Below are 25045 nucleotides of genomic sequence, written 5' to 3'. Positions count from 1 at the left end.
GGACAAAGACAACAGGCATATAAAAGTTATGACGCTGGAAGATGAGCCCCTCAGGTCGGAAGGCGTCCAACATGCTACTGGGGAAGAGCGGAGGGCAAGTACAAGTAGATCCAGAGCTGATGAAGCGGCTGGGCCAAAGCCGAAAGGACGCTCAGTTGCGGATATGCCTGGAAGCGAAAGGAAAGTCCAATGCTGTAAAGAAAAATATTGCATAGGAACCTGGAATGTAAGAACCATGAACCTGGGTAAGTTGGAGGTGGTCAAAAATGAGATGGCAAGAATAAATATTGACATCCTGGGCATCAGTGAACTAAAATGGACGGGAATGGGCGAATTCAGTTCGGATGACCATCACATCTACTACTGTGGGCAAGAAACCCGTAAAAGAAATGGAGTGGCCCTCATAGTCAACAATAGAGTGGCGAAAGCTGTACTGGGATGCAATCTCAAAAATGATAGAATGATCTCGATACGAATCCAAGGCAGACCTTTTAACATCACAGTAATCCAAGTTTATGCACCAACCACTGGTGCTGAAGAAACTGAAATAGACCAATTCTATGAAGACTTACAAGACCTTATAGAAGTGACACCAAAGAAGGATGTTCTTCTCATTATAGGGGATTGGAATGCTAAAGTAGGGAATCAAGAGATAAAAGGAACAACTGGCAAGTTTGGCCTTGGAGATCAAAACGAAGCAGGGCAAAGGCTAATAGAGTTCTGTCAAGAGAACAAGCTGGTCATCACAAACACGCTTTTCCAACAACACAAGAGACGACTCTACACATGGACATCACCAGATGGGCAGTATCGAAATCAGATTGATTATATTCTCTGCAGCCAAAGATGGAGAAGCTCTATACAGTCAGCAAAAACAAGACCTGGAGCTGACTGTGGCTCAGATCATCAGCTTCTTATAGCAAAATTCAAGCTTAAACTGAAGAAAGTAGGAAAAACCACTGGGCCGGTAAGATACAATCTAAGTCAAATCCCTTATGAATACACAGTGGAAGTGACGAACAGGTTTAAGGATTTAGATTTGGTGGACAGAGTGCCTGAAGAACTATGGATGGAGGCTCGTAACATTGTACAGGAGGCAGCAACGAAAACCATCCCAATGAAAAGGAAATGCAAGAAAGCAAAGTGGCTGTCCAATGAGGCCTTACAAATAGCGGGGGAGAGAAGGCAAGCAAAATGCGAGGGACATAGTGAAAGATACAGGAAATTAAATGCAGATTTCCAAAGAATAGCAAGGAGAGACAAGAAGGCCTTCTTAAACGAGCAATGCAAACAAATAGAGGAAAACAACAGAATAGGAAGAACCAGAGATCTGTTCAAGAAAATTGGAGATATGAAAGGAACATTTCGTACAAAGATTACCATAATAAAGGACAAAAGTGGTAAGGACCTAACAGAAGCAGAAGACATCAAGAAGAGGTGGCAAGAATACACAGAGGAATTATACCAGAAAGATATGGATGTCTCGTACACCCCAGGTAGTGTGGTTGCTGACCTTGAGCCAGACATCCTGGAAAGTGAAGTCAAATGGGCCTTAGAAAGCACTGCAAATAACAAGGCCAGTGGAAGTGATGGTATTCCAGCTGAACTATTTAAAATTTTAGAAGATGATGCTGTTAAGGTGCTACACTCAATATGCCAGCAAATTTGGAAAACTCAGCAGTGGCCAGAAGATTGGAGAAGATCAGTCTACATCCCAATCCCAAAGAAGGGCAGTGCCAAAGAATGCTCCAACTACCGCACAATTGCACTCATTTCACACGCTAGCAAGGTTATGCTTAAAATTCTACAAGGAAGGCTCAAACAGTATGTGGATCGAGAACTCCCAGAAGTGCAAGCTGGATTTAGAAGAGGCAGAGGAACCAGAGACCAAATTGCAAACATGCGCTGGATTATGGAGAAAGCTAGAGAGTTCCAGAAAGACATCTACTTCTGCTTCATTGACTATGCAAAAGCCTTTGACTGTGTCGACCACAGCAAACTATGGCAAGTTCTTAAAGAAATGGGAGTGCCTGATCACCTCATCTGTCTCCTGAGAAATCTCTATGTGGGACAAGAAGCTACAGTTAGAACTGGATATGGAACAACGGATTGGTTCAAAATTGGGAAAGGCGTACGACAAGGCTGTATTTTGTCTCCCTGCTTATTTAATTTATACGCAGAATACATCATGCGAAAGGCTGGGCTGGATGAATCCCAAGCTGGAATTAAGATTGCCGGAAGAAATATCAACAACCTCAGATATGCAGATGACACAACCTTGATGGCAGAAAGTGAGGAGGAATTAAAGAACCTTTTAATGAGGGTGAAAGAGGAGAGCGCAAAATATGGTCTGAGGCTCAACATCAAAAAAACGAAGATCATGGCCACTGGGCCCATCACCCCCTGGCAAATAGAAGGGGAAGAAATGGAGACAGTGAGAGATTTTACTTTCTTGGGCTCCATGATCACTGCAGATGGTGACAGCAGCCACGAAATTAAAAGACGCCTGCTTCTTGGGAGAAGGGCAATGACAGGCCTAGACAGCATCTTGAGAAGTAGAGACGTCACCTTGCCAACAAAGGTCCGTATAGTTAAAGCCATGGTTTTCCCAGTAGTGATGTATGGAAGTGAGAGCTGGACCATAAAGAAGGCTGATCGCCGAAGAATTGATGCTTTTGAATTATGGTGCTGGAGAAGACTCTTGAGAGTCCCATGGACTGCAAGAAGATCAAACGCATCCATTCTTAATGAAATCAGCCCTGAGTGCTCACTGGAAGGACAGATCGTGAAGCTGAGGCTCCAGTACTTTGGCCACCTCATGAGAAGAGAAGACTCCCTGGAGAAGACCCTGATGTTGGGAAAGATGGAGGGCACAAGGAGAAGGGGGCGACAGAGGATGAGATGGTTGGATAGTGTTCTCGAAGCCACAAACATGAGTCTGACCAAACTGTGGGAGGTAGTGGAGGACAGAGGTGCCTGGCGTGCTCTGGTCCATGGGGTCACGAAGAGTCGGACACGACTAAACGACTAAACAACAACAACATGCTTCTGAAAGACAGTTGCTTGGAGTCACAGTTTCTGGAAACCAAGGGAGGGGAGAGTTGCTCTTGCGCTCAAATCCTGCTTGCGGGTTTCCTGTGGGGACACCTGGTTGGCCCCTGTGCGAACGGGATGCTGGACTAGATGGGCCGTGGGCGTGATCCAGCAGGCTCTTCATATGTTCTTATGGGCCTTGAAGCTTACGACAGAATCTGTGTGGTGAAGAGGCTAGGAGATGCTCCATCTACCTGTGCTGTCTGACTCACAGCTTCCCACTTGCTTTGGAGACAGAGTTTGGTAGCTTTTCTCATCTTTGCTGCATTTCAACATTCTAAGATGGTTGTTTGTTGGCCAGAGAACTTTATGCCATGGGGTGGCATGCAAATGCCATTGAAAAATAAGTCGGCAATTTAGGAGTGAGATGTCGTGAGGCATTTGTACCCTGCTTCTGCCCGCCCAACCTTTCCACCTGATGGTATTCCAGGCAACTAATTGACAACCGCTGTTGTTGTTTAGTTGTGGCTAGCTCTCTGTGACCCCCTGGACCAGAGCACTCCTGTCTTCCACTGCCTCCCACAGTTTGGTCAAACTCATGTTATTAGGCTCCTGAAGAGAGGAAAGCCTTAAATGGGTAGCTCCTAGGACCTCACAATCAGTTGCTTCCTGAGTGTCCCATTGGCGTTCTTTGTGCAGGTAGCAAAAAGCACCAGGAAATTCTGAAGCATCCATTCGTTTCATCTCAGAGTCAGTTGCCTCCCAGGCTTGAGGAAGAGTCTGGCAGCCCAGGTGAACCAACCATGGCTTCTCAGCTACCTTGTGCAGGGTGTGTGACACACACAGAGAGAGAGAAAGAGAGGGAGGGAGAGAGAGAGAGAGAGAGAGAGAGAGGGATGGAGGGGATGTTGGAGATTCATTCCCCGTGTCTGCAGTCATGGGATTGTTGTCTATCACATGACTGTGTATGTTTTCATTCCACAGTGTGGGAAGTGATGGAGACAGGATGTTTATGTTACTATGTTTCGTGAAGTGGGACTATTGTCCTCTGTTCTTTCTCTTTGCTGTCTGATGAAAAAGAGGAAGGAGCTAAAGCAGAATGCTCCGAGTGCATTATATGTAAATAAAGTAGATTAGCCAAAATGCTGTGCTATTGTTTCTGTTACGCAAACTGCGAATACTCTGTGGATCCCTAAGTGTGCTGATGCCTCTTGGTGTCAGTCGCTGTGATGTTCGGGATGAAGAAAGCTTTTGAAGCTCCCAAACAACTGACCAGGAAGGAGAGAGCATGCCAGCCGGGCATGTGTCTCTACCAGAGTCCTACACATGAGTAGGATGCTCCTAACAATGGTTATGGGCCCAGTGCCAGCAGAGGAAGGACCGGTAGTGCTGATGTTGACTATGATCTTAAGAGAGCAAGTGAGGGTGGAGTGGTTGTGGTTGTGCCCATTGCCAGCATGCAACCTCAGTAGATTACCTCCAAGGGAGTGCAGTCCTTAGAGGAGAACTTCTGCTTTATAGAAATGAATTTCAGGGGCTTGTGTCTAATGTTTCCCCCTTTCCATCATCTATACTTCTTGCTGATTTAGCCCTCTTTGCAAACAAAAAAAACCTCACCCCAAACTTTGTTTAAAAAAACAAGTTCCAAAGGCTCAACTCCTCGATCCAGAATCACAAATATGAATGGAGTGTGTGATGCAAAACATGCTGAGCGGCAGTTTTACATCATGCGTTGAGTAAAATATGTTGCGTGTATACTTTAGACTATAACGGCATTCGTCTTCAGGTGCATTGTTTTTTAATTCCCAGACCCTTGATGTATAATGATTAGTCTTAATCAGTTTGCATAATACGGTCATTTTTTTGCACGAAACAAGGAGGCGGCAGGATGCTTGCCCAACTTGCAGGAGACCTCCGAAGCTCTTTTTCAGGCAAAGGCAGACCTGGGTGGTCCAGCTTTAAAAACCGAGCAGCCCTTCTGGGAAACGAAAAACAGAACAGTAATGCGAATTGCTTAGCTTAATTTACCTTTGCAAGGTGACTCAGGGCAGGCGCATTTCATTCACTTATCCATCCTGGCAAACTCTTGGTTTTATGTTGCAGATGGGAAGTTGAGGCTGAGCCAGTGATTTTGCCCCGTGACCCTGGCGCTTGTGCCTGGCGTTCCGGCCCACCTTCCCTGGCAGCTGCTCCTGGTTGCGACTTTTCCCTCCTTGTGGGTACCTGCTTTGCAGGCATTAAATATTTATCCTTCTAACTCCCATGATTTTCATGCAATAGTTAGCATTCATCAGCACTTATTTCCTCCTCCTTGGTACAGGAAGAGACGGTGGCGTCGAAAGGGATCAGTTTCTGCAGATCACTTACACCTCTTGGGTGTGCGTTTAGTGTGGATGTGTTCCTCCCTCCCTCTTCTCTCTCTCTCTCTTTTGAATAAGGCCACTGGAACTTGTCAGGACTTCTTGCATTACAGGAAGAAATTGCTCTGTGGGGTAGCCGAAGGGAAAACCAAGACCCCGGACTGCACATTTTGTATTCAACCAGAGGGAAATAATGAGCTCCCTTAGGGTCAGAAACGGACAGGCTTCCGTTTTATGGCAGACACGTCCACATTTCCCTAAACGACTCACTTTGTGCTTATAAAGCCAACCAGTGCCTCATCTGTCGAGATATCAGCCCAGGTGCTTCTGTTAAAAGGAGTGCTGGGAGAAAGTCCAGACTGTATGCTAAACTGCCCTCAGTTTCAGAGCTCAGAATAATTTGCACAAATCTACTGTGCCTTACAGGCCTCCCGCTGCAGCCGCTGCCGTGCAATTTCTGTTCCCATCCTGAAGCAAAGTTCTTAACCCGAGGTAATATTTCTGGGTTAGTGGAGTCTGTAACCTGAAGTGTCTGTAACCCGAGGTACCACTGTACATAAGGGACGCAGGTGGCGCTGTGGGTTAAACCACAGAGCCTAGGACTTGCCGATCAGAAGGTCGGTGCTTCAAATCCCCGCAATGGGGTGAGCTCCCGTTGCTCGGTCCCTGCTCCTGCCAGCCTAGCAGTTCGAAAGCACGAAGTGCAAGTAGATAAATAGGTACCGCTCCTGCGGGAAGGTAAACGGCGTTTCCATGCACTGCTCTGGTTCTCCAGAAGCGGCTTAGTCATGCTGGCCACATGACCCAGAAGCTGTATGCCGGCTCCCTCGGCCAATAAAGCGAGATGAGCGCCGCAACCCCAGAGTCGGCCACGACTGGACCTAATGGTTAGGGGTCCACTTTACCTTTACCTTTTACTGCGCCTTACTCTGAATGCAAAGGTTGGATTTTTTATTTTATTTGCATGGCAGAGGAAAACCACTGCTAGAAGCCCTAAGGAATTGACTTTCCAAAACACTGCATGCCAGAATTCTGGCTATCTGTCATGGATGCTTTAGCTGAGATTCCTGCATTGCAGGGGGTTGGGCTAGATGACCCACGGGGTCCCTTCCAACTCTACAATTCTATGGTTTTATTTAGAGCATTTGTACACTGCTTTTCACCCCCAAAAGATCTCCCAGAGCAGCTTACACGCAGCCAAGACAAGACCGGCCCCAACCTGCAGACTTACAACCTAAAAAATGGCACTCCAGTTTCTAGACAATTGTTCCTTTGCTGACCAGCTGGTGCAGTTCAGGGGCAGAAAGTGCCCATGGCGGAAGCGCTGCTTCTCAGTTGTCTCCCACTCCTGGGATGGGTGCCCTCAGATCCCCGTTGAGGGGAGGGGGAGACCTGATGGAGCTGGCCTGTCTCAGCAGAGCTGGCATACATCTTGCCTAGACATTTTCTGTTCTCTATCACAGTGGCCTGGTTCACACGTCACACTAAACCAAGCCATAGCTTAGCTCTGTGTGACGCAGCAGCAAAAACCACTGCAGAGGAGCGAGTCCCTGGTAGCTGATGCATTTGTGCCAAGCCACGGTTTGACTGAGAACTCTGTGTGAACAGTGGACTAGGAAAAAACACCAAGGATTTCTGAGCTGTCATTTCCTGCAATTCTTTGCACACTGAGTTTTGAGAAGAGTGCACTCTCACGGCAACTGAAACTGTTTCCCCTTCATCATACAACCCTCCTTCAGCTTGTCCGCCTAGATGTGGTTGTTGTCAGTTGCAGATATAAAGAGCTCTTTCAGCGATTGTCAATCTTCCACGTTAACCCGGTTACTAGCCAGGAAAACCTGGCTGGGGACCACGGGTGTTCGCCACTTAGATTAATGTGTTTTAAACGCTCAGTTCCAGCTTGAAGGAAGCGGCTGCGGTGCGCGCATGTCTCTGTGAGTGAGAATCCAGTTGAGAATTACCTGTGGCGACCGTTTCCACTTCAGCTCCAGGCAAGGCACTCCATTTGCTGCTAACGCAGGAGAAAAATAAGCACAGTTTGCAAGAGGCTTCTCTTAGCGTGGTTTTTCCAACCTGATAGATGTCCGATATTAATACGGCGGAGACTTCACGCAGCTCAGGCTCTGCGTGGACTGTGCTGGCAAGGACTGCACATGTTCTTCCTCCGAAAGAGAAAGCAAAAATGCCTTGACCACAATTCTGGGTAGCTATAGCGCACGTTTAACCCCCCCCACAAAAAACAGGGGCAGGTCCTGTGGAGAAACAGTCTCCCCTAAGCCTAATTTGCTAGTTTATGTTGTTGTTGTTTAGTCGTTTAGTCGTGTCCGACTCTTCGTGACCCCATGGACCAGAGCATGCCAGGCACCCCTGTCTTCCACTGCCTCTCGCAGTTTGGTCAAACTCACGATCTGTCCTTCCAGTGAGCACTCAGGGCTGATTTCCTTAAGAATGGAGAGGTTTGTTCTTCTTGCAGTCCATGGGACTCTCAAGAGTCTCCTCCAGCACCAGAATTCAAAAGCATCCATTCTTTGGCGATCAGCCTTCTTGATGGTCCAGCTCTCACTTCCATACATCACTACTGGGAAAACCAGAGCTTTAACTATACGGACCTTTGTTGGCAAGGTGATGTCTCTAGTTTATGTTAGAAGCCACTAGATACAATGAGACTAATCGGAAGACAAATGTGTTTGTTTTATTTTGTTTTTCCTTTTTTCTTTCTCCCCTTCCTCTCACTCCCCCCTTTTTTCTTCTTCTCTTTTCTTTTTTGTGTCTCCTTTCTTGATCTTTCTCTTTTTGATATTTTAAGAAAGAGATAAAGAGATAAAAGTGTAATATGAAAACTTCAGTAAGTTAAAAGTGATGTTGAGTAATTTTTCTATTACTATTTATATATTGTTAAAATGGGTTAATTGTAATGAACTGATGTAGCAACTACTGTGGGTTTTTCCTTTGTTATTGTTGAATTCCAAATAAAGTATTATTCATTTCAAAAACAAAACAAAACAAAACAAAACAAAACAGAAAGCACTTATTTACACAGAACATAGTTAACCTATGGAACTCTGTGCCACAGGAGGCAGTGATGGCCACCGACTTACATGACTATACAAAACGATTAGGCAAATTCATTGAGGGTAAGGCTATTAAGGCCTATTAGTTTCCGCAGCTGGAGACAGCAGTATTTCTGAATACCAGTTGCTGTTCTTAACATTAAAAATAAATAAATAAAATCGGTCACAGTCATTCCTGCTGTGGTAAGGAACTGGATAAAATGCTGTAACACAGTCGTTGCCAGGGATGTCTCTGGAAGGTACTTGGGAACTTTCAGAGGGTACCAAAATGCAGCAGCCAAGCTTCTCCCTGGAGCAGGCTGCTCTGACATTGTTCCGTTTGCGCTGGCTACCGATTTGTTTCTAGGCAGAGTTCCAAGTGCTGTGATGTTTACCTTTTAAAACCCGAAGTGATCTGGGTGCAGGAGCACCTTGCTCCTCACATGCCTCCTAGTGCACTCAAGATTAACCTCCCAGGCCCTTTTCCATCCGCACCCCCTCTTTAAAAGCAGGGGGACTGGCTGGCATTCGGTGAGCGGTGGAAACCTGGCTATGCAGGAAGATGGGGTTGGTGTTTTTTTTTGCAGAATATAATAATAATAATAATAATAATAATAATAATAATAATAATAATAATAATAATAATAAATTTATTCTTTATACCCTGCCTATCTGGCTGAGTTTCCCCAGACACTCTGGGCGGTTTCCAATCGAGTGTTAAAAACAATACAGCATTAAATATTAAAAACTTCCCTGAACAGGGCTGCCTTCAGATGTCTTTTAAAGAGAAGATAGCTGCTTATTTCCTTCACATCTGAAGGGAGGGCGGAATGAACGAATTCCTATGCCCCACAAATAACCCAGAGATGCATTTTATATAAAAGGACACATTCTACTCATGTAAAAACACGCGATTCCTGGACCATCCATGGGCCAGATTTAGAAGGCAATTGGGCCGGATCTGGCCCCCAGGCTTTAGTTTGCCTAATATAATAATAATAATAATAATAATAATAATAATAATAATAATAATAATAAATTTATTATTTATACCCCGCCCATCTGGCTGAATTTCCCCAGCCACTCTGGGCGGCTCCCGATCAAGTGTTAAAACAATACAGCATTAAATATTAAAAACTTCCCTAAAAAGGGCTGCCTTCAGATGTCTTTTAAAGAGAAGATAGCTGCTTATTTCCTTCACATCTGAAGGGAGGGCGTTCCACAGGGCAGGCGCCACCACCGAGAAGGCCCTCTGTTTGGTTCCCTGTAACCTCACTTCTCGCAGGGAAGGAACTGCCAGAAGGCCCTCGGTGCTGGACCTCAGTGTTCAGGCAGAGCGATGGAGGTGCAGATGCTCCTTCAGGTCTACTGGACCGAGGACGTTTAGGGCTTTAAAGGTCAGCACCAACACTTTGAATTGTGCTTGGAAACATACTGGGGGCCAATGCAGATCTTTCAGGACCGGTGTTATGTGGTCCCAGTGGCCGCTCCCAGTCACCAGTCTAGCTGCTGCATTCTGGATTAATTGTAGTTTCCGAGTCACCTTCAAAGGTAGCCCCACGTAGAGCGCATTGCAGTAGTCCAGGCGGGAGATAACTAGAGCATGCACCACTCTGGCGAGACAGTCTGCGGGCAGGGAGGGTCTCAGCCTGCGTACCAGATGGAGCTAGTAAACAGCCGCCCTGGACACAGAATTGACCTGTGCCTCCATGGACAGCTGTGAGTCCAAAATGACTCCCAGGCTGCTCACCTGGTCCATCAGGGGCACAGTTACCCCATTCAGGACCAGGGAGTCCCCCACACCTGCCTGCCCCTGTCCCCCAGGAACAGTACTTCTGTCTTGTCAGGATTCAACCTCAATCCATTAGCCGCCATCCATCCTCTAACCGCCTCCAGCCTCCAATATGGGCTGTGCGGCTGTTTGGTGTCTGTTTTATTTTGACTTCCTGTTTTATGTTGCTTCTGACTTCCTGTTTTATGTGGTCTTATGTTGTTCATTATTAGTATTATTTAAAACCATCCTGTAAATTACTTGGGCAGCTCCCTTTTGGGATTGGAAGTGCAGCTTACCATAGGTCGTAAGTACAGGGGAAAATATATGTTATCCAATTTAAAACCAAATGGTGGAGACCTCATCCACAGCTACCACCAATATTCTCAGCCAAGTCGCAACCTTTCTCAGCCTTGGGTCCCCAGATGTCATTGGACTACATCTCCCTTCATCCCTGACCACTGGCCCCGCTAGCTAGGGATGATGGGAGTTGTAGTCCAGCAACATCTGGGGACCTAAGGTTGAGAAAGTCTGGCTCAGAGATACGTGAGGACAGATGTTTCCAATAAATAGATGTTAAAAGGCATGTTTCACGGTGGGTGTCATGCAAACAACCCCAATTTCTAACGGCTGGGAAAATGCCTTCCAGTTTAGCTCTTGGCAGTTCAATTTGTCTGTGGACGACTCCCTGGCAGGGTTCGCTGGCATCCCCAGACTTCTCCTGGCAGAGGCCCACAACTGGCTCAGCAAGCCTAACAGGGCCAGGCGACCCACTACTGGGATAGCTCAGTCTGTGGAGCATGAGACTTTTAATCTCAGGGGTGTGGGTTTGAGCCCTGTGTTGGGCGAAAAGTTTCCTTAATTGCAGGGGTTCTATGATTCAACTTCCAAAGCCCTACTGGTTAGCCAGGGCAGGAGGTAGTAGGAGATCTTCCCACCCCAATGATTCTTAATTTTTGTAAAATTTCCCCACCCATGAATTTCTGCTTGGCAAGGGATTAGCTATGCTAACTCAGATTGTGGAGCCTCTCAGGTGAACTTGTTTCCCGTCCTTGCCCGCTTCATTTTGGAAATCTGCTAGTGGTGGATCTGTGCTTGGGGGTAGCAGGGGGTAGACCAGGCATGTCCAAAGTCCGTTTCGGGGGCCTAATCCGGCCCGCCGGTCAGTTTAATCCGGCCCCAGTTTATTTCCTGGGGTAAAATCCTAAAAATAAACCTCACCAACTTCAATCCTAAAAGAAGCTCAACAACTCCAACCCTAAGAAAAGCTCAACAGCTTTGGGGTAAAATCCTAAAAAAAGGTCAACAACTGGTTGGCCCCCACGGTCCTTCACTTCATCAAATCTGGCCCTCTTTGAAAAAAGTTTGGACACCACTGGGGTAGACGGGGGTCTCCAGGACAGACGCCCCCTCCCCCACCAATAATAATAATAATAATAATAATAATAATTTGTTTATATCCTGCCCTCCCCAGCCGAAGCCAAAAAAACCAACAACAACCCCCCTAGCAAAAATGGGGGTTGGGTAGGATTGTTCTCCAAATTGTGAGCATTTGACACAAAAAGCAAGTAATCTAGGAATCGCCAGACCAGTAGCAGTTAGACAACATTTTGCTCCTCTCTGAAATAAGTACAGCCTTCTGTGTACTGATCAAGTGAGTCTACCCTCTTCTGGCTTAAAGCAGTAACAGCCAAGTATGGGATCAGAAGGCACAGCAGGTCTTTTTGATAGGCATTTAGATTTATTTTTGCGCTGGCGGTGGACTCCCGTTTACCCATTTTAGAAACATAAAATACCAACATAACCTTTTAAATGTCACAGTACTCGTCTCAACACCCCTAAGAGTCTATTGTGATTTTTGATTGTCACTTAGCATAATTCATTTTTCAAAAAAGCGACCAACAAGTTAATAATAGTCCAGCATTTAGAGAGAGAGAGAAACAGTATCTGCCAGCTACCGTGGCCTCTGGATTCTGGCTCCTTGGGGGCAAATGGCAGGGGACCACAGAGAGCAAACATATGAGCTGCTCTCCAGGATTTCAAGGAGTCTCTCTTTGTGGCTCAGTCAGTAGAGCATGAGACTCTCAATCTCAGGGTCATGTGTTTGAGCCCCACGTTGGGCAAAAGATTCCTGCATTGCAGGGGGTTGGACTAGATGATCCTCAAGGTCTCTTTCAACTCTACAAATTCTATGATTCTATTCATACCTGGAGATCAGGGATTGAACCTGAGACCTTTGGCTTGCAATGCAGATGATTTACTACTGAGCTAAGGCACTTCCTCCTAAAGGGGAGGGTTGTTGCATTTATGCTGTACTTGGGGGATCCATCATCATCATCATCATCATCATCATCATCATCATAGGGATGCGGGTGGCACTGTGATCTAAACCACAGAGCTTAGGGCTTGTCGGTCGGAAGGTCAACAGTTTGAATCCCCGCAATGGGGTGAGCTCCCATTGTTCAGTCCCAGCTCCTGCCCACCTAGCAGTTCAAAAGCACATCAAGTACAAGTAGATAAATAGGTACCACTCTGGCAGGAAGGTAAACAGCGTTGGCCACATGACCCGGAAACTGTCTGTGGACAAACGCTGGCTCCCTCGGCCTATAGAGCGAGATGAGCGCGCAACCCCAGAGTTGTCCGCAACTGGACCTAATGGTCAGGGGTACCTTTACCTTTTAATAATAATAATAATTTATTATTTATACCCCACCCATCTGGCTGGGTTTCCCCAGCCACTCTGGGCGGCTTCCAACAAAAGATTAAAAATACATTAAAACATCAGTCATTTAAAACTTCCCTAAACAGGGCTGCCTTCAGATGTCTTCTGAGAGGCCTCACAAGGACTGCTCCTGTCACTTACTATCTGGCCCAGGGTGGGGCCTCACAAGGACGGTTGTTGCCACTGATGCTGCTACTGCCCAGGAGGACCCGAAGGGGTGCAGAGTTCTTTTTAACATGTTTTAATATGTTTTAAAATTTCCCTTTCCCTTTAGATTTTTTATATATGGGGTGGGATGGATGTGTGGGTGGGCTTGGGAATTTGTTAGATTTTGATGAATTTGTAATTTTTGTAGTTTTTATTTGTATTGTTTTATTGTTTTTCTGGGTTGTTTTTGTTTTTATTGTTTTAAGCTGCGAAAGAATAACATTAATTGCCATCAATGGAGGCTACTATGAGGCTTGGGATTGCTACCGTGGAGGGGCGAGGGAGGTATGGCGGAGGGGGCAGATGTAATAGGCGAAGGGGATCGAGATATGGATATGCTCGTACCCCTTCCAATCTGCGCCTCATCCCGAGGGACGAGGGTAGGGTGAGCAAGGGTTACTCACCTCCGTCACTGGTGTTGTGCAATGCCAGGTCTATAGGCAACAAAACCGCCACCCTACGAGATTTCTTCATCTCGCAGGGGGTCGACCTGGCTTGTGTGACGGAGACCTGGGTGCGCGAAGGGGCAACAGTTACCTTACGAGAGATGGCGCCCCCGGGTTTCTCCGTCCTCCACCAGTCACGGACTGTGGGCCGGGGGGGAGGGGTGGCATTATTAATCCGGGAAGATTGTTCTTTCAGGGCTCTACCATCACCATTGATCCCCGGCATTGAATGTGTTGGCCTAGTGTGGGGCTCCGAGGAGAGCTTGGCTGTCTGGCTGGTGTACCGGCCACCTAGCGCACCAGCAGCCACCCTGTCAGGCCTATTGGAGGCGGTGGCCGGCTGGGCCTTGGAGTTCCCTAACCTATTGGTATTGGGGGACTTCAACATCCATGCTGATGCCACTCCCTCCTCACAGGCTCTGGACCTGGTGTCTTCCATGGCGACACTAGGGCTCTCCCAGTTTGTTTTGGGCCCCACACATCAAGCAGGCCACACGCTGGATTTGATCTTTGGCGCCGTTATAGATGTGATCATGTCTCCTTCGATGAAGGTGCCATGGTCTGATCACTACGCTCTGAAAGCCAGGATTGACTTTCCACCCCCACCCTGCCTAGGTGGTGAGCCAATTTGGGCTCGCCCGCAGAGGCTGATGGACCCTGATAGATTCCGCCAAGCCTTGCGGGACCTTTCTCCCCCTGGCGACCCATTGACTGAGCTTGTTGAGGGCTGGAATACCCAGCTCCTGGCAGCCATCGATGAGATCGCACCGAAGCGCCCTCTGCGACCCCGCAGAAACCGGGCTCCCTGGTTTACCGAGGAGCTCCGGAAAATGAAGCAGGACCTCAGACGGCTAGAGCGAGTATGGCGGGGTGCCCGTGACGGAGCCTCAAGAACATCTTATAGGGCTTTTATGAAAACCTATGAGATGGCGATGAAGGCTGCTAAGAAGTCTTACTTCTCGGCCTCCATTGCATCCGCTAGCTCTCGCCCGGCGCAATTATTTAGTATAATCAGGTCTTTAACGTCCCTTGAGGGACAGCCAAATTTAAATAACAATTTGGCTTTTTTGCGGAGAAGGTCTTGTTGCTCCGCCATGACCTCCCTGCCAATTTGGATACAATAAAGGAACTGGAGGCCCCTCGACTGTCCTCGGGTCCAGTATTGGACCACTTTGACCGGATATCCCCAGCCGATGTGGACAGACTCCTCCGAGCTGGAAAGCCCACCACCTGTCCTCTCGACCCGTGCCCGTCTTGGCTGATTAGAGCGTGTCCAGACAAGGTGCGGGCCCTCCTGGGGGATATAATCAATTTGTCCCTTGGCACGGGGACATTTCCTGCGGAACTGAAGGAGGCAGTGGTGTGCCCGCTCTTAAAGAAAACATCATTAGATCCTTTAGATCTATCCAATTACCGCCCAGTTTCGAATCTTCCGTTCCTGGGTAAGGTGATTGAGAGAGCGGTTGCTGAACAGCTTGGTAGGTTTCTGGATGAAACATCGGCTTTGGATCCATTCCAGTCTGGCTTCCGCGCTGGTCATGGGACCGAGACGGCTCTGGTTGCCCTAACAGATGATCTTCGTAGACAGCTGGATCGAGGCGGGTCGGGGCTGCTGATTCTTCTAGATCTGTCAGCAGCTTTCGACATGGTCGATCACGAACTCCTGGACCACCGCCTTGCCGACGTGGGGATCCAGGGCACAGTCCTTCAATGGCTGCGCTCGTTTCTCTCTGGTCGGGGACAGAGGGTGGCGCTTGGGGGGGAATTGTCATCGCGCCACTCCTTGGTGTGTGGAGTACCTCAGGGTGCGATACTCTCCCCGATGCTTTTCAACATCTTTATGCGCCCCCTCACCCAGCTTGTCCGGAGTTTTGGGCTGGGTTGCCATCAGTATGCCGATGACACCCAACTCTATCTGTTGATGGATGGCCATCCTGACTCAGCCCCAGACACACTGACCAGATGTTTGGAGGCTGTGGCTGGATGGTTACGTGGGAGCCGGTTGAAGCTAAATCCTTCGAAGACAGAGGTCCTGTGGCTGGGACGGGACGATATGGGATTGGGGGGGCAACTCCCATCTCTTGCGGGGGTGCAATTAGTGCCAGCACCGTCCGTTAAGAGTTTGGGTGTAATCTTCGACACCTCCCTTTCCATGGAAGCACAGATTGCAGCTATAACAAAGGCGGCATTTTTCCATCTCCGCCAAGCTAAGCAGTTGGCTCCTTACCTCTCTCGCCCTGACCTAGCCACTGTGATCCATGCGACGGTCACCTCCAGACTGGATTATTGTAACTCGCTCTACGTGGGGCTGCCCTTGAGACTGACCCAGAAACTCCAGCGGGTGCAGAATGCTGCAGCGAGACTCCTTACGGGGTCTTCGCTGCGAGACCACATTCACCCGGTGCTATACCAGCTGCACTGGCTCCCGGTGGAGTACAGGATCAGGTTTAAGGTGCTGGTTTTAACCTTCAAAGCCCTATACGGCCTAGGACCCTCGTACCTACGGGACCGCCTCTCCTGGTATGTCCCACGGAGAAACTTACGGTCTTCAAATAAAAACATCTTGAAGGTCCCAGGCCACAGAGAAGTTAGGCTGGCCTCAACTAGAGCCAGGGCTTTTTCGGCTGTGGCTCCGATCTGGTGGAACGCTTTGTCACTAGAGACTAGGGCCCTGCGGGACTTGACATCTTTCCGCAGGGCCTGCAAGACAGAGCTGTTCCGCCAGGCCTTTGGCCAGGGCACAGCCTGACTCCCTCCCTCGGCAATCTTCGTGGAGCTCTGGCACAATGGTTGCCAGTGGCTTGATTTGAATTAATTTTATAATGAATGATTTTAGAGTGTTGTTTGTGCTGTACTTTTGTACTGTTTTATTGTTGTTAGCCACCCTGAGCCCGGCTTCGGCTGGGGAGGGCGGGATATAAATAAAATTTATTATTATTATTATTATTATTCTAAACGTCATATAGTTGTTTATTTCTTTGACATCTGATGGGAGGGCATTCCACAGGGCAGACGCCACTACCGAGAAGGCCCTCTGCCTGGTTCCTTGTAGCCTCACTTTTTGCAGGGAGGGAACTGCCAGAAGGCCCTTGGAGCTGGACCTCAGCCTCCGGGCAGAACGATGGGGGTGGAGACGCTCCTTCAGGTATACTGGACCAAGGCCGTTTAGGGCTTTCAAGGTCAACACCAACACTTTGAATTGGGCTCGGAAACATACTGGGAGCCAGTGTAGGTCTTTCAAGACCGGTGTTATGTGGTCTCAGCAGCACCCGGTTGACTGTAGTGGAAAACAGGGCTAAGTGGACCCTTTGTCTGACCCAGAAAAACCCCATCATCCCTGAGAGTGCTTGGGCACCACTACAATAAGGCGACCACATTTGTTTCCACACCAGTTAGACCATGGCAACTGTGGTCAGAATGGAATATAGCCGCTTTTGTTCTTTGGCCAGGATGCGATGTTTCCTCGATGTTTCTCGCTTGCTGTTTGATCTCTCTCTAACCTGTGGTTTGGTTTTCATGCCTGCAGCGGAGCTCCCGATATAAAAAAGAGCGGCTTCCCTGCCTTGTTCAGTTTTAATCACAGCTGTGGTGTGTTGGAGCCCTACCAGATGGAGCTTTCAGCAGAACAGGCAGCCTTTTTACCTTTCAGCGTGCGATAAGCAAGGAGAAGCGGTTGCAGCAACCACCTCGGGGTGGCTGGCGTTAATGAGTCTTCATTCGGAAATGTTTAGGAAAACCGCTGAGCGCAGGTGTCTGGATTAGAGGCCGAAGTAGTAAAGCTCAGCAGTCTCTAACGCAAACAGAAGCAGAGTGCAATTGGAGCGCAAGACATCTAATCTGCAAAGGAATGGGGCACGAGAGGCAGAAAGGGAATGGACGCGCCTTGGACGGGAGAGGGTGGGTCCCTTGCCTTTGTTTCGCTTATTTGGGTGATCTATATACAGTGGTACCTCGGGTTAAGAATTTAATTCGTTCCGGAGGTCTGTTCTTAACCTGAAACTGTTCTTAACCTGAAGCACCACTTTAGCTAATGGGGCCTCCTGCTGTTGCCGTGCTGCCGGAGCATGATTTCTGTTCTCATCCTGAAGCAAAGTTCTTAACCCAAGGTACTATTTCTGGGTTAGCGGAGTCTGTAACCTAAAGCGTATGTAACCCAAGGTACCACTGTACTGTCCTATATACTGTATGGAAGTGAGAGCTGGACCATAAAGAAGGCTGATCGCCGAAGAATGGATGCTTTTGAATTCTGGTGCTGGAAGAGACTCTTGAGAGTCCCATGGACTGCAAGCAGATCAAACCTCTCCATTCTGAAGGAAATCAGCCCTGAGTGATCACTGGAAGGACAGATCCTGAAGCTGAGGCTCCAAGACTTTGGCCACCTCATGAGAAGAGAAGACTCCCTGGAAAAGACCCTGATGTTGGGAAAGATGGAGGGCACAAGGAGAAGGGGACGACAGAGGATGAGATGGTGGGACAGTGTTCTCGAAGCTGCCAGCATGAGTTTGACCAAACTGCGGGAGGCAGTGGAAGACAGGAGGGCCTGGCGTGCTCTGGTCCAGGGGGTCATGAAGAGTCGGACACGACTAAACGACTAAACACAAAAATATACTGTCCTTGCCAGGAGCCGCAAGGATGGTTTTCAACAAAGTCATTTAAGATTAAAATAACGCATAGAGTTCAAAAAATAGCACAGGTCTTAAGGCACTTAACGCAACTCATAGCAGTTCGCTGAACAGCAATTTACTAGTTGCAACTGTAGCTGCCAATCCATTTTGTCTAATCATGCTTTCCCTCCTCCAAATGAATGCCAGAAAGTCATTTACTTATAAATAAATTTATAAAATATTTGCGGAGCTTCCGGTCCTACTTGGGTGCTCATTCCAGAGGGTGACGCTCTTCAACCTCATGGAGCCTTCAGTGTGGGGTTCCTCAGGGTTCAGTTTTCTCCCCCATACTGCTTAACATCCACATGAAACCGCTGAGTGGTGTTATCCGGAGCTTTGGAGTACGTTGTCAGCAGTATTGCTGATGACACACAGCTCTGCTTGTCCTTTACATCTGCAGGTGAGGCAGTGGAAGAGCTGGACCGACGTCTTGCCCCGATAATGGACTGGATGAGAACCAGAACCAGGAGGTCAATCCAGATAACACTGAGGCATTGTTAGGGGGCAGTTCCTTAGCCCAGATGGGTGGGAGGTGGCCTGCTCTTCCTGTTTTTAATAAATTTTTATTGGAAATTTTATTTACAACATAACATTAAACTCCCCCCCCCAATACAGAAATCCACCCTCATTAAACGTGAACATAACATACAATGAGCATAACATACAACAATACAAACAACCAAATAAAAGACTTCCTTTTCCCTGTATCTGGCCTCCTTATTTACTTCTTATAAGCTGTTTCCTTTCTGAATAATTAAGATTTTTCTAATTATAACTTAAATATCCACAAAGTCTCCTGCAGACATGAATCGAAACAAGTCCAGGTATGTATTTTAGGGCACTGTTTTGTGAAGTATTCAGCATTTTCCCATGCTTTTTGAAACTCTTGTCCAGTGTGATCTCTAATTGCCTCTGTTAATCTAGCCAGTTCAATATACTCTAACTGTCTTGCCGTTCCTTTTTTGTTGGGGACGTTGCCTGCTCTTGATGGGGTCACACTTCCTCTGAAGGAGCAGGTTCATAGCTTGGGGGTCCTCCTGGATCCTTGGCTGTCTCTTGAGGCTCAGGTGGCCTCAGTGGCCCGGAGTGCCTTCCATCAGCTTTTGCTGGTGGCCCAGCTGCATCCCTATCTGGTCAGAGAAAGCCTAACTTCTGTCGCCTGTGCTCTGGTAACCTCTAAGTTAGATTACTGCAATGCATTATATGTGGGGCTGCCTCTGAGGACAGTTCGGAAACTTCAGCTGGTGCAGAACTCAGTGGTCAGGTTGCTCAAGTCGGTTTGAGCGTTTTACACTGATCGTGGTCCAATTGCACTGGCTGCCAATCACGCCATTTAGAGCTTTAAATGCCAAAGGAAGCCCCTTGTTCCAAACACCTCAGAGCCATTCAGCCACGCGCTAAAGATTGACTCCTAGAAATACATTGGGGGAGACCCTGCTGGTGGCTTGCTTTTTACGGACTAATACATGCTACAATCTTTTTTCTACCACAAGGGTGTGTAGGACCTCAGTTCACAGTGAAGCATGCAGGAGCAACAGTGGCGTCCGTTGCGACAGCCCAATTTTAAATGCCCGGGGGGAAATAGGAATAGTTTCACTGTGTCCCTGCAATCAGATTTTTGGTGTCTATTTCCAAATGTCTGCTACACTTGAATCCACGCAGAGTCCTTTATTCCTAGGTCAGATAAGAACTTTGATATAAATACATGCCCCCCCCAGCGTGTTTCACGGAATAGCCTTTTGATCAGGCTATACAGCAGAGATGCTTAAAGCTGCATTTGTGCACCCACCCAAGTCTTCTTCCTCCTCCTTCCTTGATTGCTTTGCGCAAACCGGTTAACGGACCAACTTTCTTCTTGCCCCATCTGTGGGAACTCTCAGGCACAATACATCAAGGCTGGTAGCCAATGGCAACAACCATATTAGAATAAACTTGTCATGCTAAGCACTAATAAATGTAATGATTACATTTTGCAATTCCCCCTTTTTGCTTGCCGCGCTTGCCTTCATTTGAAGGTAATGCTCCTCCGGCTTTTGCTTTCTGCTGATAGGAGAGCAGCTCCCTAATTTACACCCATTCTTCAGTCAATGCCGCGGTTTATATAGTTTCCGCTAATAGCATTATGAGCCATAGTTTTGTGCTAATTCAAAATTAGATCTCTCATTTGCATAAACAAATTACTGTTTGGATTAGCGCTAAATAGTTAAGGCAGCTGATACCGGAGCAGATTTGATTTGGTTGGAATGGCTGCTGGCCTAATGGTGGATGTGCAGAACTCAAAATGGGAGTGGGAATAGTTGCAGATGCAGAATCAGCCCATGCAGCAAGCTGTGTCTTGGCAGAGCTGCCTGGAGGACCCAGAATTTGGCAAGGAAATTTCATGTTAAAAAAAGAAAACAAGTTTCTAGTCCACAGTGGAAGCTTGCAAGCAGGATCTGAGTGCGACAGTGCTCTTTCCACTTGTGATTCTGCCTCTGATAGGATGGAGAACATAGCCATCATAACTTGTAGCCACTGATAGTTTTATCATCCAACGATTTGTCTAATCCTCTTGCTTCTGCCACGGACTTTAACAAGCCCTCGTCTCTCATCTGTAACTGCTCCTTTCCCTGGGATGTGGGTTTTCCAGAAAAAGGTTGAATTGAAGATTTCTGAAGAATTTTCCCGATACAAATTGGGGTAATTTTGCACCAGAAAATTGTTTGCATTGGAGAATTTTCCAATGTCCTAGAGAATGATCCAGTTTAGCGTGCTTATTTTACTTGTGAACCTAAAAACTTGGAAACTGCCAAGGTTGCCAGATATTTATTTGCAGTCAGCATCAGTTCCTTGCTCCTAATCAACTTAGGTAATGCACAAGTTCCAGTGGGAAAATATAAGTAAAGATGCTCTGCTCCACATCCCATCCCCTTCCCCTACGTGCAGTCTGGTGGTAATACTGACTTAACTTGCGTAGTCATTGAAATGTTTGCAGTGTGTGTGTGTGTGTGAAGTGCTTTGAAGGCATTTAGGCACACGGGGGGGGGGGCTGAAGAGGCCTTTGGGAGCTGCTGCCAGTCCAAGTGGACATTGCTGGTCTAGAAAAGTTCTACCTCTGTGGAAGCCTGGCTCCTGGAAGCAGAACGAATCAAGCAAAGCAAGCAAAACGCTGTTGTGTTTGCTTCAGTCCCAGAATGCATGCTCCTTGCAGAGGCTTGGTCGAGTCTGGAGTAAATCTTGGATATTTTTCTGCTTCAGTTGTTTGAGACAAGTGGAAGAAAATGCCAGGGACAGGTCAGGCAGACCACTTTTCAGAATAGCACATTAGAATAACAACCCTGCTAGCATTTAAACTCTTGTTTCTGTTGGATAACCCTGTTGGATAGTCCTAAAAGAACATGGCAGGCTGTGAGCAAAGGTCCCAGTTGCTTACCTTGAATGTATTCTTTTGTCTTTGCAGGTCTCTGGTATTGAATAGCACCCGCAACTCTCCCACAGGGAGCAAGTTCCAGGCTTTGCAGCACCACTGGAGGAACAAAGATCTGCGCTGCATCGGAGGAGTCATGTACAGGGTGTCCGCTAACAAGCTTGCCAAAACGTCCAGCTCTCCAGCCAGGAGTGGTGAAGTTGCTAGCAGGAGTCACACCAGAGCAGGTAGGCTATGCGACAGCTTCCTGGTCTTGGATACTGGCACATGTGAGCGCAGAGTTGCTCCCAGTTGGAGTGGGAGGCAGCTGACACTGTAACATCGTCCCAGATCCCAACTATCTTCGTTCTGCTAAGTGTGGCTTGGGTTTCCATAATGGTCCTTTTTGTTATCAAGTTCAACCATCTCAGAGCTGAGGTTTGCTTTTGTTGTTGTTTAGTCGTTTAGTCGTGTCCGACTCTTCGTGACCCCATGGATCAGAGCACGCCAGACCCTCCTGTCTTCCACTGCCTCCCGCAGTTTGGTCAAACTCATGCTGGTAGCTTCAAGAACACTGTCCAACCATCTTGTCCTCTGTGTCCCCTTCTCCTTGTGCCCTCCATCTTTCCCAACATGAGGGCCTTTTCCAGGGAGTCTTCTCTTCTCATGAGGTGGCCAAAGTAATGGAGCCTCAGCTTCAGGATCTGTCCTTCCAGTGAGCACTCAGGGCTGATTTCCTTCAGAATGGAGAGGTTGGATCTTCTTGCAGTCCATGGGACTCTCAAGAGTCTCCTCCAGCACCAGAATTCAAAAGCATCCATTCTTCGGCGATCAGCCTTCTTTATGGTCCAGCTCTCAATTCCATACATCACTACTGGGAAAACCATAACTTGAACTATACGGACCTTTGTTGGTAAGGTGATGTCTCTGCTTTTTAAGATGCTGTCTAGGTTTGTCATTGCTTTTCTCCCAAGAGCAGGCGTCTTTTAATTTTGTGGCTGCTGTCACAATCTGCAGTGATCATGGAGCTCAAGAAAGTAAAATCTCTCACTGCCTCCATTTCTTCCCCTTCTATTTGCCAGGAGGTCATGGGACCAGTAGCCATGATCTTCGTTTTTTTGCTAGGTCAGTGCAAAGTACTTGGCAAGATAGCTTAGCTCATCTGCTGCTAGTTAAAGTTAGCCTTGTGGGATTTGATCTCCTCAATCAGGAATAGCTGAGATGTTGCTCTCTGGATGTTGTCGGACTACAACTCGCATCCACATCCCTGGCCCCTAGCCATTCTGGCTGGGACTGATGAGAGTTGGAGTCCCAGCAGCATCCGGAAGGGACCACACTGGTTACCCCATCCTGGATTAAGTCACAGCCCCTTATAAAATATTGGCTTCTTTGCAAGCTCACAAAGAGAAACTTCACTAATCCTGAGTGGCTCAATATCTCAGGTCTAAGTTCTTGCAAGGAACCTTAGCTTATTTTCCAGAACTCAGAAGAAAATCTCCAAACTGGAAATTTACAAATGGAGTAACCACATTAAGACTCAGATCTACTTTACTTTGAGCATCTGTTTGGGAATCTTATTGGAATAAATGCAATTCAGGAACTCCAATTATTTTAAAATCTCCCTTTTAAACAGTGGCAGGTAGGATGTGAAAAATTTTGTTGCTTGTTGTTGTTTAGTCGTTTACTTGTGTCCGACTCTTCGTGACCCCCTGGACCAGAGCACGCCAGGCCCTCCTGTCTTCCACTGCCTCCTGCAGTTTGGTCAAACTCATGCTGGTAGCTTCAAGAACACTGTCCCACCATCTCGTCCTCTGTTGTCCCCTTCTCCTTGTGTCCTCCATCTTTCCCAACATCAGGGTCTTTTCCAGGGAGTCTTCTCTTCTCATGAGGTGGCCAAAGTCTTGGAGCCTCAGCTTCAGGATCTGTCCTTCCAGTGAGCACTCAGGGCTGATTTCCTTCAGAATGGAGAGGTTTGATCTTCTTGCAGTCCATGGGACTCTCAAGAGTCTCCTCCAGCACCAGAATTCAAAAGCATCCATTCTTTGGCGATCAGCGTTCTTTATAGTCCAGCTCTCACTTCCGACGTGAAAAATAGCTAACAGGAAAACAGAGATCTAGTTCAGTGTTAGCTTTTCCCTTTTAAGTTCAAGAACAAGGAAACGGACCATAGCATTTATTCAAACATTTCTCTACCTGTGTCCCATCCATTCCGTAGCACTGTGTGGAATGCACCACACTCTTAAAAACCCATCCATAAAAACCCAGGTATATTGTACTCGGGAGTGAGGAGTGCTATAAATCCAGTTCAATAACCAGGTTGGTAGTTATCTGTTAATACCTCTCTAGCATTTCCCAGATGTCTAAAACTGTGCTGCCAGTTCCAAAGTTCAGACATCACAGAGAGATGGCCTTGATAACAGCCTCTCCTTTATGGCAGCCTCTCCCCCTGTAAGTTCTCCAGAACTCAGGTCTATGCATGTTTTAAAAGCAGTATTTAGAACTTTCTTTATCTGGACAGAAATTTGATGGCAAAGGCTCAGGCCGAGTGTGAACAACGTTAACTCCTCCATATATTGAACCAAAGATATATTTAAAAAATGGATGCAGTTTTAACCCTCCGCCCCAAATGTTATTTTGTGAAGGTCCATCCATGTCCTGGCCCTTACCGGACAAAGAAGTCAAACACCTGAGTACATTTCCTGCCAAAACCTTTAATGTTCAGATCAGTTCAATGCATAGGCAAAGTAAGGTTGGAAGGCACAGCAGGTTCTACTAAGCAAGTGAAGACGCTGATCTTACAAGCTAACACACCCCTTCGGGTCCTGTTATATGGGGATGGGGCAGGCAAAAGGGCAAGCGGATGGCAGCTCCTTTGGCAGCCCTCTCTGGTCCTATTTGCGGGTTTCCCCCTGGGGCATGTGGTTGGCTGCTGCGAGGACAGGATGTTGGGCTTGATGGGCCCTTGGCCTGATCCACCAGGCTCTTCTTGCATTAGAAGAACGGAGGTCCATTGCTCAAGGTCTGCCTGTTTGGAGATTCGTGCTAATAAGTTACAGTGTCCTGCTGGCAGACTTAAGGGAGTCTCTTTCATGGAAAACGCTTCTTCAGAACAGTCCTACACTCCTGCACAGAAGCAGCAACATGAAAGAGGCCAATGAGTATTATGGGAAGTGCAGCTTTCTTCTCAGCCTGGACAGGAGTCTTGTTGTTCGTGTTGATGATGATGATGATGATGATGATGATAATAATAATAATAATATTTCCCCCCCAAATTATTAATTTTCTCTTATAGAACATAGACATTAACACAAAAGAAAAACATTACACTTAACACAACAACAAAAAATAACAACAACAACAAAAAAAGAATGGTTTCTTCTTGTATTCTGGTTATATTACATTGCTAA

General features: G+C 47.3%; 1 protein-coding gene across 1 annotated transcript in view; it reads left to right on the top strand.

The window, feature by feature from the left end:
* The window catches only part of ZC3H3 (zinc finger CCCH-type containing 3), a 274215-nt gene that overhangs the window by 147312 nt on the left and 101858 nt on the right, over positions 1-25045 (top strand). Inside the window, exon 5 of the mRNA XM_053395133.1 lies at positions 21693-21886. Within this exon, the coding sequence (XP_053251108.1) occupies positions 21693-21886 (194 nt within the window). The remainder of the gene's footprint in view (positions 1-21692; positions 21887-25045) is intronic.

Source organism: Podarcis raffonei, chromosome 7, assembly GCF_027172205.1.
Source record: "Podarcis raffonei isolate rPodRaf1 chromosome 7, rPodRaf1.pri, whole genome shotgun sequence".
NCBI classification, from domain to species: Eukaryota; Metazoa; Chordata; class Lepidosauria; order Squamata; family Lacertidae; genus Podarcis; species Podarcis raffonei.
Note: the sequence above shows the minus strand (reverse complement) of the source record. Positions and strands in the feature narration are given on the sequence as shown.